At 37.6% G+C, this 13,051-nt stretch overlaps 1 protein-coding gene across 1 annotated transcript in view; it reads left to right on the forward strand.

The window, feature by feature from the left end:
* The window catches only part of CTNNA1 (catenin alpha 1), a 174,374-nt gene that overhangs the window by 142,420 nt on the left and 18,903 nt on the right, over positions 1 to 13,051 (forward strand). Inside the window, exon 10 of the mRNA XM_007517548.3 lies at positions 5,309 to 5,401. Coding sequence (XP_007517610.1) covers positions 5,309 to 5,401 — 93 coding nt within the window. The remainder of the gene's footprint in view (positions 1 to 5,308; positions 5,402 to 13,051) is intronic.

Below are 13,051 nucleotides of genomic sequence, written 5' to 3' on the forward strand. Positions count from 1 at the left end.
ATTGGAGCTTGAATTTGGCACTGCACTTCCTGGGAGTAAGGAGAGAAGCATTAAACACAACCAGTTGTGTAGTTTTTGTCTTTAGAATGGAAGATGGTATAAAAAAATGGTATACTCATTTTTTTCATGGGGAATAAATCTGTCAAAAAATATAAAAGGAATTTTTACATGGAATTCTTATATAAGGGATAGTGAATGATTAAATAGATAGGATCCTCAATTTTAATAATCAACATAGTGACAGATTCCACAATATGGTAATGCATGTGTTCAGCCAGGAGCGTCATCACCTGCCCCCGGCCTTGATTTTTTAATGAAGTTTTTCTCCTCTTGAAGTAAATTCATTAAGCATCTTTAATGGAGGGAAACTTTACTACAATCTGTGCTCTTTTGTTTTGCCTTTTTAATTTACCCCAGTTCTTTAAAGAAAAAAAAAAGTATATATAGTCCTAGGAAGGTTCTCTCATCTCTGAAACTCTTTCTTAATGGTTTGAATATAGATTTTCCCTACCTCTGGCTTCCGCTTTTGTTGAGAAGTCAACAGTAAACTTATTGACCTTTGTACATAAGTAGCATATACTTATTTATTTATTTACTGGAGATATATAGATAGATAGACTAAGGGGGAAGGGAGATAGAAAGGGAAAGAAAATGACTTCTGCTTGATCACTTGCAAAGCTTTCCCCCTACAAGTAGGAACTGGGAGCTTGAACCCTGATCCTTGAGCTTTATAATATGTTTGTTAACTTAGTACACCACTGCCCGGCCCCTTTTTGGCAATTTTAAAAATCTGTCTTTTCTAAAACTTCACTATAGTGAAGTGTTTACTTGCTCTTAAAATTGTGTCTCTATGTAATAAATTTCCCTTAATTACCTACCTGCTTATCCCTCTATTAAACAGAGTATCATTGATGTATTACTTGCATGTCAGAATTCACCCACTTAGGCTGTACAATTCAGTGATTTCTTTTTTTTACTAAATTTACAGAGCTATACAGCCATTTGGGCATTTTCAATCACCCTTACATACTCAAATTTTTTTCCAGGATGTATTGTTTCTTTTGATAAGGCAACCAATACCCTTTCTGGAAATTAGTAAGGTGAAAACTTATAACTTCTGTTCCTATCATTTCCCCTAGGAGTAATTATTAGAGGTTCTTGAGCGTTTCTGAATTTTATTTTATATGCAGATGGAGTTCCTTACTTTACATGTAACAGTGTTGGAAAGTGAGTTTTTATTTTGGATTTTTGAGAATTCAGACTTAACCACTTCAAAGAAGAAAATCTGGGTAGGGAAAACAGGGTAATGATTATGCAAAATGACTTCCATGTCTGAGGTTCCAGTGTTCCAGGTTCAGCTCCTCACACCACTATAAGCATAGCAGAGCAGTGTTCTGATATATAAAATTAAAAAAATTAATAAATAAAAATAATTAAGTGATAATTTGACCTGGGTTACATGATAGGTAATGTAGGTTTTGAACTTCACCCTTATGGCCCACTCATAACACTGCTGTGACTTGGCTCCCTTTTCCGTAGTTCACTGTTTCGTTCCTACATCGAGTATAGGTAATTCTAAACATAGGTCCTAAGAATAGGATGAAATCTCATCTTAGAGGTTCCAGGCTGAGGGGCAATGGAGCATCTCACCTAAATATAAAACCAGGACCAGTTCCTGAGATATTATTTGAAAAACACTTAAACTTGTAAGTTATCAGCACGTGTATAGAAGAAGAAAAAATGTCATAATGGGATGTTTTAAGTATTTTTTATTTATTTTATTTATTCCCTTTTGTTGCCCTTGTTGTTTTAATGTTGTAGTTATTGTTGTCATCGTTGTTGGATAGGACAGAGAGAAATCAAGACAGGAGGGGAAGACAGAGAGGGGGAGAGAAAGACACCTGCAGACCTACTTCTTCACCGCTCGTGAAGCGACTCCCCTGCAGGTGGGGAGCCAGGGCTCGAACCAGGTCCTTACTCCGGTCCTTGTGCTTTGCGCCACATGTACTTAAACCCGCTGTGCTACAGCCAGACTCCCAGTGTTTATTTTTAATGAGAGGTACAAAAAGATACAAGAAAGAGATACCAAAGCACTGCTCAGCTCTGGCTTATAGTGGTGCTAGGGATTGAACCTGTGAACCTAGAGCCTTAGGCATGAAAGTCTTTTTTTTTGCATAACCATTATTGCTACCTCCCTAACCCCATAACAGGATGTTTTTCCACCACCAAACTTGTTTTGTTGTGTTTTTGCCAGTAGGGTTGTTGCTGAGATCTGGCAGCTCTTTCTTTTTTTGATAGAAGTTGAAACAGGTAGAGGAGAGACACCTGCACTGCCACATAAGCTTTCCCCCTGAGGGTGGGGATGAGGGCCTTAAACCCACACTACCAGGTGTTACCTCCACCTGACTCCCACTACAGACATGCATTTTATTTAAGTAAATGGAATGTAGTATGGAATAAGTGTAGAATAGAGCTTTCCCAAATATTTAAATGTCTTTCCTGTCATGTTGCTCTGTACAGATAATCTTTTCTACCACACCACAGATTATTGTTGGGCTACTTCCCAAACCAACAAAAACCCAGTGTTTTCTTAATCACATAGTTGCAAGTTTTCTGCAAGTTCCAAATTTATATGAACTAGATAATAAACAGAAGAGGTGCTGAAAAGACCATCATAATTTCAAAAGCTAGTGGTGTTACTGTCAATCTTCACCTGATTCTTGGATTAATATCTATAAAAATGTTTAAATTGTTAATATACAGGTACATACATGGTATCACAAGTAAAAAAAAAATTATTCCCAGAACGTATCTAGGATATTGCTCTTAATCCAACAAAACTTCAGTTCTCTTGTGATCAGGGATGTTTAGTGAAAGAACTTAGGACTTGTGTGCATGAGGCCCATTCCATCTCCTGTGCTACACATGCCAGAGTGATACTTTATCTTATTTAATCCTTTAAAAACTATTTATTTCCAATTTAGTATTTAGACTCCTCAGTCTCTCTATTAAATCTTGCTATCCAGGATTTCTAGAGCCCAGAAGGAATCCTCCACCACCCCTTCATTCCCAGCTTTCACTCTAGTCACCCCTGGTGCTAGTATATGAAGTTTGCCTCTCAGAGAGTTATGGCTGAGATGTTTTATTTGCACATTTGTCATTGTTAGAAATGAGTAGCCTTGTCCCTAGAGGATGAATTCAAGCTCATTCATCTGGAGAAGACTGTCTGTGACAGGCATTCACTTCCTTCTCCCAAGCCAGGCAGGATGGCCTCCAAACATAGGCAGTGTATTCTTGTAGATCATTACTGCTTCAACAGTACATCAGAAATATTTTTAAAATAATTTTTAACATAAAAACCTAATCTATAACCTTTGTCCTGTTAGAATTTGATTCAAGGGACATAAAAAATGGTTCACAGGAGGCATTCATTTTAGCCATCACTGTACATCAGTCTCAGATGTCTGATTTAGTAGCTAACACTAATTATATTCTTCTGCTTCTTTACTTACATAGCTAAATTGGGAGAATATAAATTAAAATTATACTGGCATGGCAGTGTCAAGAAAGTAGGAGGCATATATATTTTGACAGACTTTCCTGAATCTGTTGTTTGGCTGGCTTCCTAAATGATGGGAGTAGGACAGAGATAATTACTATACTCACCTTACCAGGTATCTTTGTTAGTCCCAAACTGAATTCTGTGATCAATCTCAGATTTTATACTTGTTTTTCAAAATGCCTTTTTAAAGCATTGAAGCAATGGAAGTTATAGATTTGTAAACACATCTAAGTTTAGTTTTCTTCTTCAACAATATGCACATCTGAGGTCTTTTTGTAAAATTTTTATGTCCTAAACCTTAGTTTAGGTAATATTTTGCAGTGGCTTTTAAACAAATAGAAGTCTACAATTAGATCTGTAGATTGTCATCATATAGAAAAATGCCTGTTTGCACATGTCCAGTTGACATCAGAAAGTAGAATGTTATCTTCATGGAGTATACTTGCCAGTTCTTTACTTGATGTTGAAACACTGTAAATATTAAAAATCTGACTTAATTTTCAGTTACCTTACATTTTTGTGTTTAAATTACATATTAATCCTTTTGTTTTACCTTGTCATTAGGCATTGCAGGATTTTGCTAGTTAACTGTCTCACAGAAAGCTAATAATCCTTCATTGTACCTCTGCAAGCAACAACCATAACAGCATATCATATATATATATTTTTGGGGGGGTTGTATTTATGTACTTAGGTTGGATGGGGAAGTGAAAATCAAAGGTTATTGCCATTGCCCTTGTTTACTCTGGCATTTACATTCCCAGAAAGTGCCTCCGATATTTAGCTGCCTACGCTTCTATCATTCATAACTCAGTTTGCAACTGAAGGAAAGATGTCTCAGCACCATGTATTCAGTTGGTCTGTGGTATTGCTAATGGAATTTGCAAGCCTATTCATTTAGAAACATAGATAAGTGATCACAGCCCTAGCAATCACTACAGAGCAACATTCTCAGTACAGCCAGAGATTCAGCAAAGGAAGTATGACACAAGTTGGAAAGATTGTTTCTGGCTCTGTGAGCACTGTCATTTAGGCTATTTGATGGGGAGGTAAAAGATTTAGTTCAAATGAAGCAGCATCATTCAGGAAAAAGTCCAGCAGTCAGTGTTTTTGAGAATTCAGGTGAAGTTTTGAAGGTAAAGAGTTTTGCTCTTAACTACAGGACCTCATTCCCTATTTTAAAAAATCATTCTGGTAAGGATGACTTTGTTCGTCTCAATATATTTTTAATGCTTTCTTTTAATCTGAAAAGCAGCATTGTGTTCAAATAAAACTAATCTTGGGTTAAAGTAAGCATCCATTTACCTGTAAAGTGAGAAAAATAATTGTGAGTTTTAATTTCTTAGTAACAGCTGCATAGTGCATTTTTATGAAAATACTAACTTCTTACCTAACGCACTTGATTCCTTAACTTTGTTCATGTTATTGCCCACATCAAGAGAATCTCTTCCTGAAATTCCTGTTCAGAGGGGTTAGAATTCATGTAAATCCCATGGCTATAGTCCCTGACATCTTTCAAAATTTTGCCACAATTTAAAAAAATCCCCATGTTATAAACTGGGGTAATTTCTTTAGTACAGAATTTAAAATGTATACTCATAAGCAAGTATTAGTCTGTAAGAAGAAAAACACTGTTGACGCTACCACTTGTTCTGTTAAACTCAAGAATGGGTATATGTGTGTTTACCTCCACAATCAGAAGGGCAAAATCCCAAATGATCCTTCTGTAATGTTTTTTCCTTACAGGTTGCTAACTTGGCCTGTTCTATCTCAAACAATGAAGAAGGCGTAAAGCTTGTCCGAATGTCTGCAAGTCAGCTTGAAGCTCTCTGTCCTCAGGTAAAGTATAACCAGCATTGTCTATTTCAAAACCAAAGTGGATTTTTGTTAGAATGGATGTGAGTTTTATTTTGCTAGTTGTATGTAGGCTCTTAGATAGAAATTGTGGGGTCAAAACACTTATTGATCCAGCATCTCCATAACTTAGAGAAGGTTCATTTATTTATTTATTTATTTTTATTGATTTAATAACAATTGGCAAGATTATAGGATAAGAAGGGTACAATTCCACACAATTTCCACCACCAGAGTTTCATATCCCTTCCATTGGAAGCTTTCCTATTCTTTATCCCTCTGGGAGCATGGACCCAGGATCACTATAGGATGCAGAAGGTGGAAGGTTTGGCTTCTGTAATTGCTTCTCTGTTGGACATGGATGTTGTCAGGTTGATACATACTCCAAGCCTGTCTCTCTCTTTCCCTACTGGGGCAGGGCTCTGGGGAGGTGGGGTTCCAGGACACATTGGTGAGGTTGTCTGCCCAGGGAAGTCAGGTTGGCATCATGGTAGCACAAATAAAAGCTAGTGAAATAAAGGGCTGGGGTGATAGAACAGAGGTCACAGGAATGAAATTTCATGCTATGTCTACAACCAACTTTGGAATATACTGTGAGCAGTATTTTGTCTTTCATATAAATACTAGTACTCTAGGTAGTGGGTGACCAAAATAAGTAAAGCCCAGTTGTTAATCGGGGGTTCCAAATAATTTACACATTGATTTGTTCTCATACTTAACCATATAGTTTAATTCACCAATAAGAGTTTCTTCATCTAAATACTAGTTTAATAGGCAAATCATGAATCCACATTATCCAAGAGACATATCTAGCTTTAATCCAGTTAAGAAGCATGCTAGTGACTGATAACTGTATAGACTATAAGCACAATAAATTTAATCATTTTTTTTTAAAGTTCATGGGTAGTCAAGCTGTATGAGGAAGAAGCATATTTCTAAAGTTTATTTTTTCCTCAAGTTTGCTATTTTACCCTATCAGCACTTTGTTTTTAATGTCTTTAGGACTCCATTTGGTTTTGGAATGTTTGAAAAGTGGCAATTCTTTTACTTATTGGCTAAAACAGATGGTTATACATGCTGATCACACCTACCAAGAGTATTTGTACAAATAATCTTAAAACCTTAGGTGGGGGGATTTATATGACGTTTAGTAGGTACTAATGAAAATGTTGTGTGCATAAATCACATGTGACTGGTCATGCTGTTCAGATTTGTCATCAGAAAACATAGCTTCTCCCTCCTTTGTAGTTTCATTTTTCATAGTAGAGCAGACCTCATGGGTAGTGGACTTAGTAAGTACTTAGACTTTATTTAGTGTTAAGTATAGAACCTGGATAAAAAGGTGTTCTTCAGGTGTGATTATTATTCTCCAAGATTCTCACTTAGGCTTATTCCTACTCTTGCTCACAAACAGGTTGGGCAGGTTGTTAATGACATCTGCAGTAAGCATTTGGAAGTACGGTAATGACAAAGTGACCAGCATGTGTCATTTTTCAGATTGAAACAGCTCAACTTCAGCCCATTATTGCTAGATCTTTTTATTATTTCCAAAGAGAAGCCAGCAATTCAGATAAAATTCTCTAAAACTTTATTTTAGCGAGAGGAAAGGGAGGGAGTACCAGAACCTCACACATGTAAGCCCTGCACTCTAGCATCGAGCCACAGCAACTCACATTTTCTTGTCAAACCACAACTTGAAATGGCAATTGGTAACTGATTTAAAGTTTTGAAATGTTGAGTATGAACAAAACCCTTTCTGTGTACCCTCTTCTGCTTTGACCCATATGTTTCATGCTTAAAGGGCTATACTTTTCATGGTAGCTAGCAGATGGCTATCCCTCTGAGGAAGGATGATTCCTCACCTTGTGCTCTAGACTGGTGTGGGCAGAGTTTTTTTTTTTTTTTAAATCATTTTACTGGGAAGTTAATGGTTTACATTACACTTGTTGACACATGAGGTGGGAAATACCTTTTAGGTACATTCATTAGCAAATTGACGAACTTAGCTGGGCTAGTTATAGTTCATTCCTAAGAATTTTCAGGTGGTATTTATTATGTGATGACATGTAGACAATTGTGTTAATATGAATCTTTTTCATGTTTAATTCATTAACAGGGAATGAATGTAGAACCTCATGCATATAAGAAGCCACTCTGATCAAGTCATTTTATTCTATATCCCTGTTCGATTTTTCCAAGATGTTTTTTGTACCTTTCACTTAGGCTGCTCACTGCATTTAGACAGTTCTGATCCTCTCTGTTGGTTGCTTGCACCATAACCAGCTTCCCTAGTGCTGCTTTTCTGCAGTCTTGCCTACAGTTTGGAGCTGGTTCCTAGACCTCATTGTTCTTTTCTGGAGAGAATGACAGGTGGAATCTCTAGATGAGTTTTCTTCACCTATTTTTCAGTTGATTCAGTAGAAACAACTTTTGGAAATGGAAATACTGTTCTAAACTTTTTAGCAATTAAGTGATCTACACTTGGAATATTTGAAATGGTATAGTTTAGGAGGAAATAACTTTTTAAAATTTCTTTATTGGGGAATTAGTGTTTTACATTCAACAGTAAATACGAAAGTTTATACATGCATAACATTTCCCAGTTTTCCATATACCAATACAACCCCACTAGGACCTCTATCATCCCTCTTGGACCTGTATTCTCCCCCCCACCACCACCACCCCAGAGTATTTTACTTTGGTGCAATATACCAATTCCAGATGAGGTTCTACTTGTGTTTTCTCTTTTGATCTTGTTTTTCAACTTCTACCTGAGAGTGAGGAAGGAAATATCTTTTTTGTTTTTCTTTTCCTTTTTTTTTTTTTTTTTTTTATTGCCACCAGAGTTATTGCTGGGTCTTGGTGCTGGCACTATGAACTGAACACTCCCAGTGTGTTGGTATACATGAGACCCTTTCTGTTTCATTTGGTTTAAATCCCCCCTGCTTAACACTATTCTATTTACATAACCACTGTTAACAAGTTCCACCTCCCTCCAGGGCATTTGTGGTTCAGTGATAGGATTCTCGCCTGCTCCACCCCCTCCTTGTCACAGCCTGATCCCTTCTTTGTCACACTCTGATTTTCACCAGTCACTTTTCTCTCCACCCTCTCTATGTCACAACCTGTTTCCACCTTACTTGGCAAGTATATATAAAGACAGCATTGTGAGTTTTACTGTACTTTACCTTGAGTTTAGCTTAGCTCGTCTTAGATTGTGCTGCGTCCTGCATGAATAAAGAGATACTGCCTACAGCTCAACTATGAGTCCCTGGTCGTCTGTTACCTGCCTGTGAAGCCAGCCCAGCGAAAACAACCTAACCCGTCGAAAACGACACCAGTGGTCATTTTTTTTCTTTTCCTCCCCACTCTCCCTTCCTCCTTTCTTTCCTCCTTTCCTTTCTTCTTCCCTTCCTCTACTATTTTGCTTTGATAGGAGAGGGAGAGAGAAAGGTAGATACCCGCAGACGTGCTTCACTGCTTGTGAAGCCTCCCCACTGCAGGTGAGAGTGGGGCTTGAAACTGGGTCCTTGCACTTGGTAATACGTGTGCTTAACCGGGTGCTGCCACCATTCCCAGAAGTAACTTTATTTTATAGCGTGGAGAAAGCAAAGCACCTACATTGTTTCAGTCACATGCTTTGACCACGAGTGAGAGAGGAAGTAGATTAAACCATTTCCCACATAGCCTTTACTTTGCTCATTGGAAAGATGCCTTCATTTGAGCAGAGAATCTCAGCCAGTCAGATTTTGTAAGGGAAAAAAAAAAAAGTCATACTTTTGGACTGGGCAATTATATAGTGTAGTGCATAGTACTTGCTTGAGGGGAGGCCTAGGTTTAATCCCTGACACTGTTAATAGCCAGAGTTAACTGGTACTCTATTTAATAACAACAATAACAAACCATTATGACCCAGATCTATACCCCACATATCCCACCAGTATCTTGCTTGCTTTTTAGTTATTGGTAGCTGCGTAAAATATTAGTAGTAGCTTTTCAATGTAGTTAATGCTAATGGGGATGAGAGGAGGTAGCAAGAAACAATCTCACCAACAACAGTTTTCTGACAATTGAGTCTTTAAAATTAGAAGACATTTTAGAGATAATGTCATTTAACATTTTTCTTAGTTCATTATGTAATGACCATTGTACATTTAAGATAATACAACTCTGGCGTTTTAATAATTTATATAGCCTGGCTTAATGCATGACCTTTCTTGGAAATCCACACAAGGGTGAATTAAGTATTTGAAACTGTAGCTCATCTACATATTTTTGCTTTTTCATATTTCTCACTAATTAACTTATGAGATTGTTCTCTCCCCCCCCCCCCCAGCTCTATAGAGTTATTTTCTACATCATTCCCCCACTGTGCCTTGGGAATATGGATCATTTCCATGGCTGACAAGTTTGACAAGTATCAAATAAGCACATACCCACTCAGATTTAACCAATAGGTGGTTAAAAAAATAAATAGCTCTTAAAGTTGCATCCAAGGCATACAGGCCAGGGCAGGCTACAGCCTGGGCTCTTGTTCATCTGTTGTTTCATAATCATAGACCGTTTATCTTTGAATCACCTTAACTTTGCCAACTCAAGTACTCTCTAATCTTTTCTTACAGAGCAATTTCTAAAAACAGTTGGGTGGCAATGCTCCTGATTACATTTCTCTCAGCATTTTCTGTATCTCTTTTTTCTATCCTGTCTCCACCAATTGCCCCTCCTATGAGGTCTGTAGTTATGTCAGGGTCCAGAAATACTGTACTCCTCTTAAGGATTGCGTATCGGTTTTGATTTGGTTGTTTTCTTTTCCAGTAAAGTCTGCTTTCCATATCATAAAAAGTTGGGAAATATTTTCCTCCTGTTGCAGTCTGGGAGATAGCTAGGCAATAGAGCACAGGTCAGGTTCAATCCGTAGCAGCACGCATGCCAGAACTGAAGGATGCTGAAGCTGAACTAAGAGTTTTCTTTGTGGGAAGATTCTTTTAATATATTTTATTGTTTATTGGATAGAGACAGAGAAATTGAGACAGGAGAAGGAGATAGGTGGGAGAGGAGAGACACCTACAACACTGCTTCATTGATAGTGAAACTTTCCCCCTGAAAGTGGGGATCAGGAGCTTGGACTTGGGTCCTTGTGCATTGTAACATACGTATTCTACCAAACTGACCACTCTGCCCAGCCCCTGGGAGGGTTCTTTAATAATGAATTCATTGTCTGTCACTGAATTAGCTATTGCTATTTATTCTTGAGTAACCCTTGCTAATTTGTATTTTAAGTTATTTTCTTTCTTCTGCTGGCTTTTAAGTTTTATTGATCCTCCTAGTTTCTAAAGTTAGAAGCTCATAGGTCAGTGATTTGAGTGGTAATCTTTTTTCATGTAACACAAATATTCAGTGCATTAACTTTCCTCCAAGTACCACTTTAGCTGTTGATGTGTCTGTTAAATAGTGGGCTTGGGATGGCTAATAAAGTCTTGGCTGAAAAATCTGATGTTTAAAGAAAGTGCTGAAGATGACAGAGCAGATCTTGGAGGGGAAAATATTCTAGTAGAGGGAACAGCAAATACAATGGCTTTGATAGCAGAGATCGGATATCTAACAAGAATTCAGGTGGTGCTGACTGGTTTTATGTTTGTTTGTTTGTTTGTTTGTTTGTTTTTAACAACAGCACTGATCAGCTCTGGTTTATGGTGATGTGGGAGATTAAGCCTGGCCAGGGCTTTGGTGCCTCAGACATGAGAGTTTCTTTGTATAATTATTATACTGTCTACTCCTGTCTTGACTTCTTTACTCCTGATCATGGAAAGCTCTTAAAGATTTGAATAGATAGTTGACATGATCTATCTTAACTTTGAACACAAGTCTCTGCAACTTCTGTGAGGAAAGATAAGGACAGAGAGCCCACCTAGTAAGCAGAATAATGACCTCCCTAAGATGTTCATTTCCTCATTCCTAAAACCTGTGAATTTTGTCTTAAATGGCAAAAGGAACATTGCAGAGGAAAGTAAGCATCTTTAGATTTTCCTAGATTATCTCGACCAAGCCTAATGTTGCTGCATGAAAAAATAAGAGTTTCAGAGTTAGAAGACCCCTAAGAAAAGTTGGAATGATATGACCACAACCCCCAAAATATGGGCAACTTCTAGGAAGCAAGAAAAAGCAAGATCAGCTTTCCCTCTCTAGCAGGAGTGGGGAACACCTGAGCCACGGATCATAAATAATCCTTAAAATTATTTGGTCTGGGGAGTCGGGTGGTATCACAGAGGGTTAAGCGCAGGGACCAGCATAAGGATCCCGGTTTGAGCCCCCGGCTCTCCACCTGCACAGGAGTCGCTTCATAGGTGGTGAAGCAGGTCTGCAGGTGTCTATCTTTCGCTCCCCCCCTCTGTCTTCCCTTCCTCTCTCCATTTCTCTCTGTCCTATCCAACAATGACGACATCAGTAACAACAACAATAATAACTACAACAAAAATGAAAAACAACAAAGGCAACAAAAGGGAAAATAAATAAATAGATTTTAAAAAATTATTTGGTCTGGCCCTGCCAAGGCAACTTGGGAGCTTTCTTCAAAGCAACATTAAGTACATTTTTTTTCCTATCTTAAAATTTTTAAATATACATACATACATAGTGTTTTATAAGATCATAAAATAATAGGTATAATTCCACACCACTGCTACCACCAAAGTTTTGTGCCCCATCCCTGTCCAGTGGTTACCACCATAGTTCTCTGAAGGTCAGTGGGTATGGGTTGACGTTATATATATTTTTTCTTTTTCAAGTTCATGAGTTCCAACTCTCTGTATTCTTACATATGACTGAAATCATCTCATACTTATCCTTTAGTTTGATACATATAATCTTTTTCAACTGCTGAGTACTACTCCATTGAGTATATGTCCCAAGAAGTTTTTTTAACTTATAAGATTTGAATTAGTGATTTTTTTATTCCATTGTTAAAGACTCCTCCTATACCCCCAATATTTAAAAGTTTTAATCAGGACAGTGAAAAAGCACATACCAGAGAAGCTTGTTGACTTAATATATTTTGGGTATTAATCCCTAGTCTATGTGATTTATAGCTATCTTTTCCTAGTACTTTTGTTTGCTTCCTCTCTTCAAGTCTGGACTCTAAATGAGTCACATTTCATACCTTCTCTTCAATTTTCTAACACCTCTGCCAACATCTTCACTTTCAGCTTATAACTTTAAATGAGAACATGAATGCAGCCAACAGATTCCTTATGGATTCCTGTCACCACATCTGCCTGCCCATCTGTGCCACGTGCTCTATTCTTACCTCTTCTTAATTATGAATGTTATTACCTTGCGCCCATCTTTGTTGACCAGAGTACACACACACACACACACACACACACACACACACACACACACACACAACTAAAAGGTAGTCTCATCAAAAATAAATAACAAAGGCAGAGGATCTCAATAGATACTTCTCCACAAAAGATACACAAGTGATCAATAGCCATTTGAAGTAAAGTTCATCTGTTATTAGAAAAAAAGCAAATCAAAGCCACAACTGTGACAATGGCCTATATCTAAAAGATGAGACACAAGTGTTGGGGATGTGGGCTTGGAGGAAAAGAACTCCTATACACAGTTAGTGGG

The sequence above is a fragment of the Erinaceus europaeus genome, chromosome 2 (assembly GCF_950295315.1).
Source record: "Erinaceus europaeus chromosome 2, mEriEur2.1, whole genome shotgun sequence".
In the NCBI taxonomy this organism is placed as follows: domain Eukaryota; kingdom Metazoa; phylum Chordata; class Mammalia; order Eulipotyphla; family Erinaceidae; genus Erinaceus; species Erinaceus europaeus.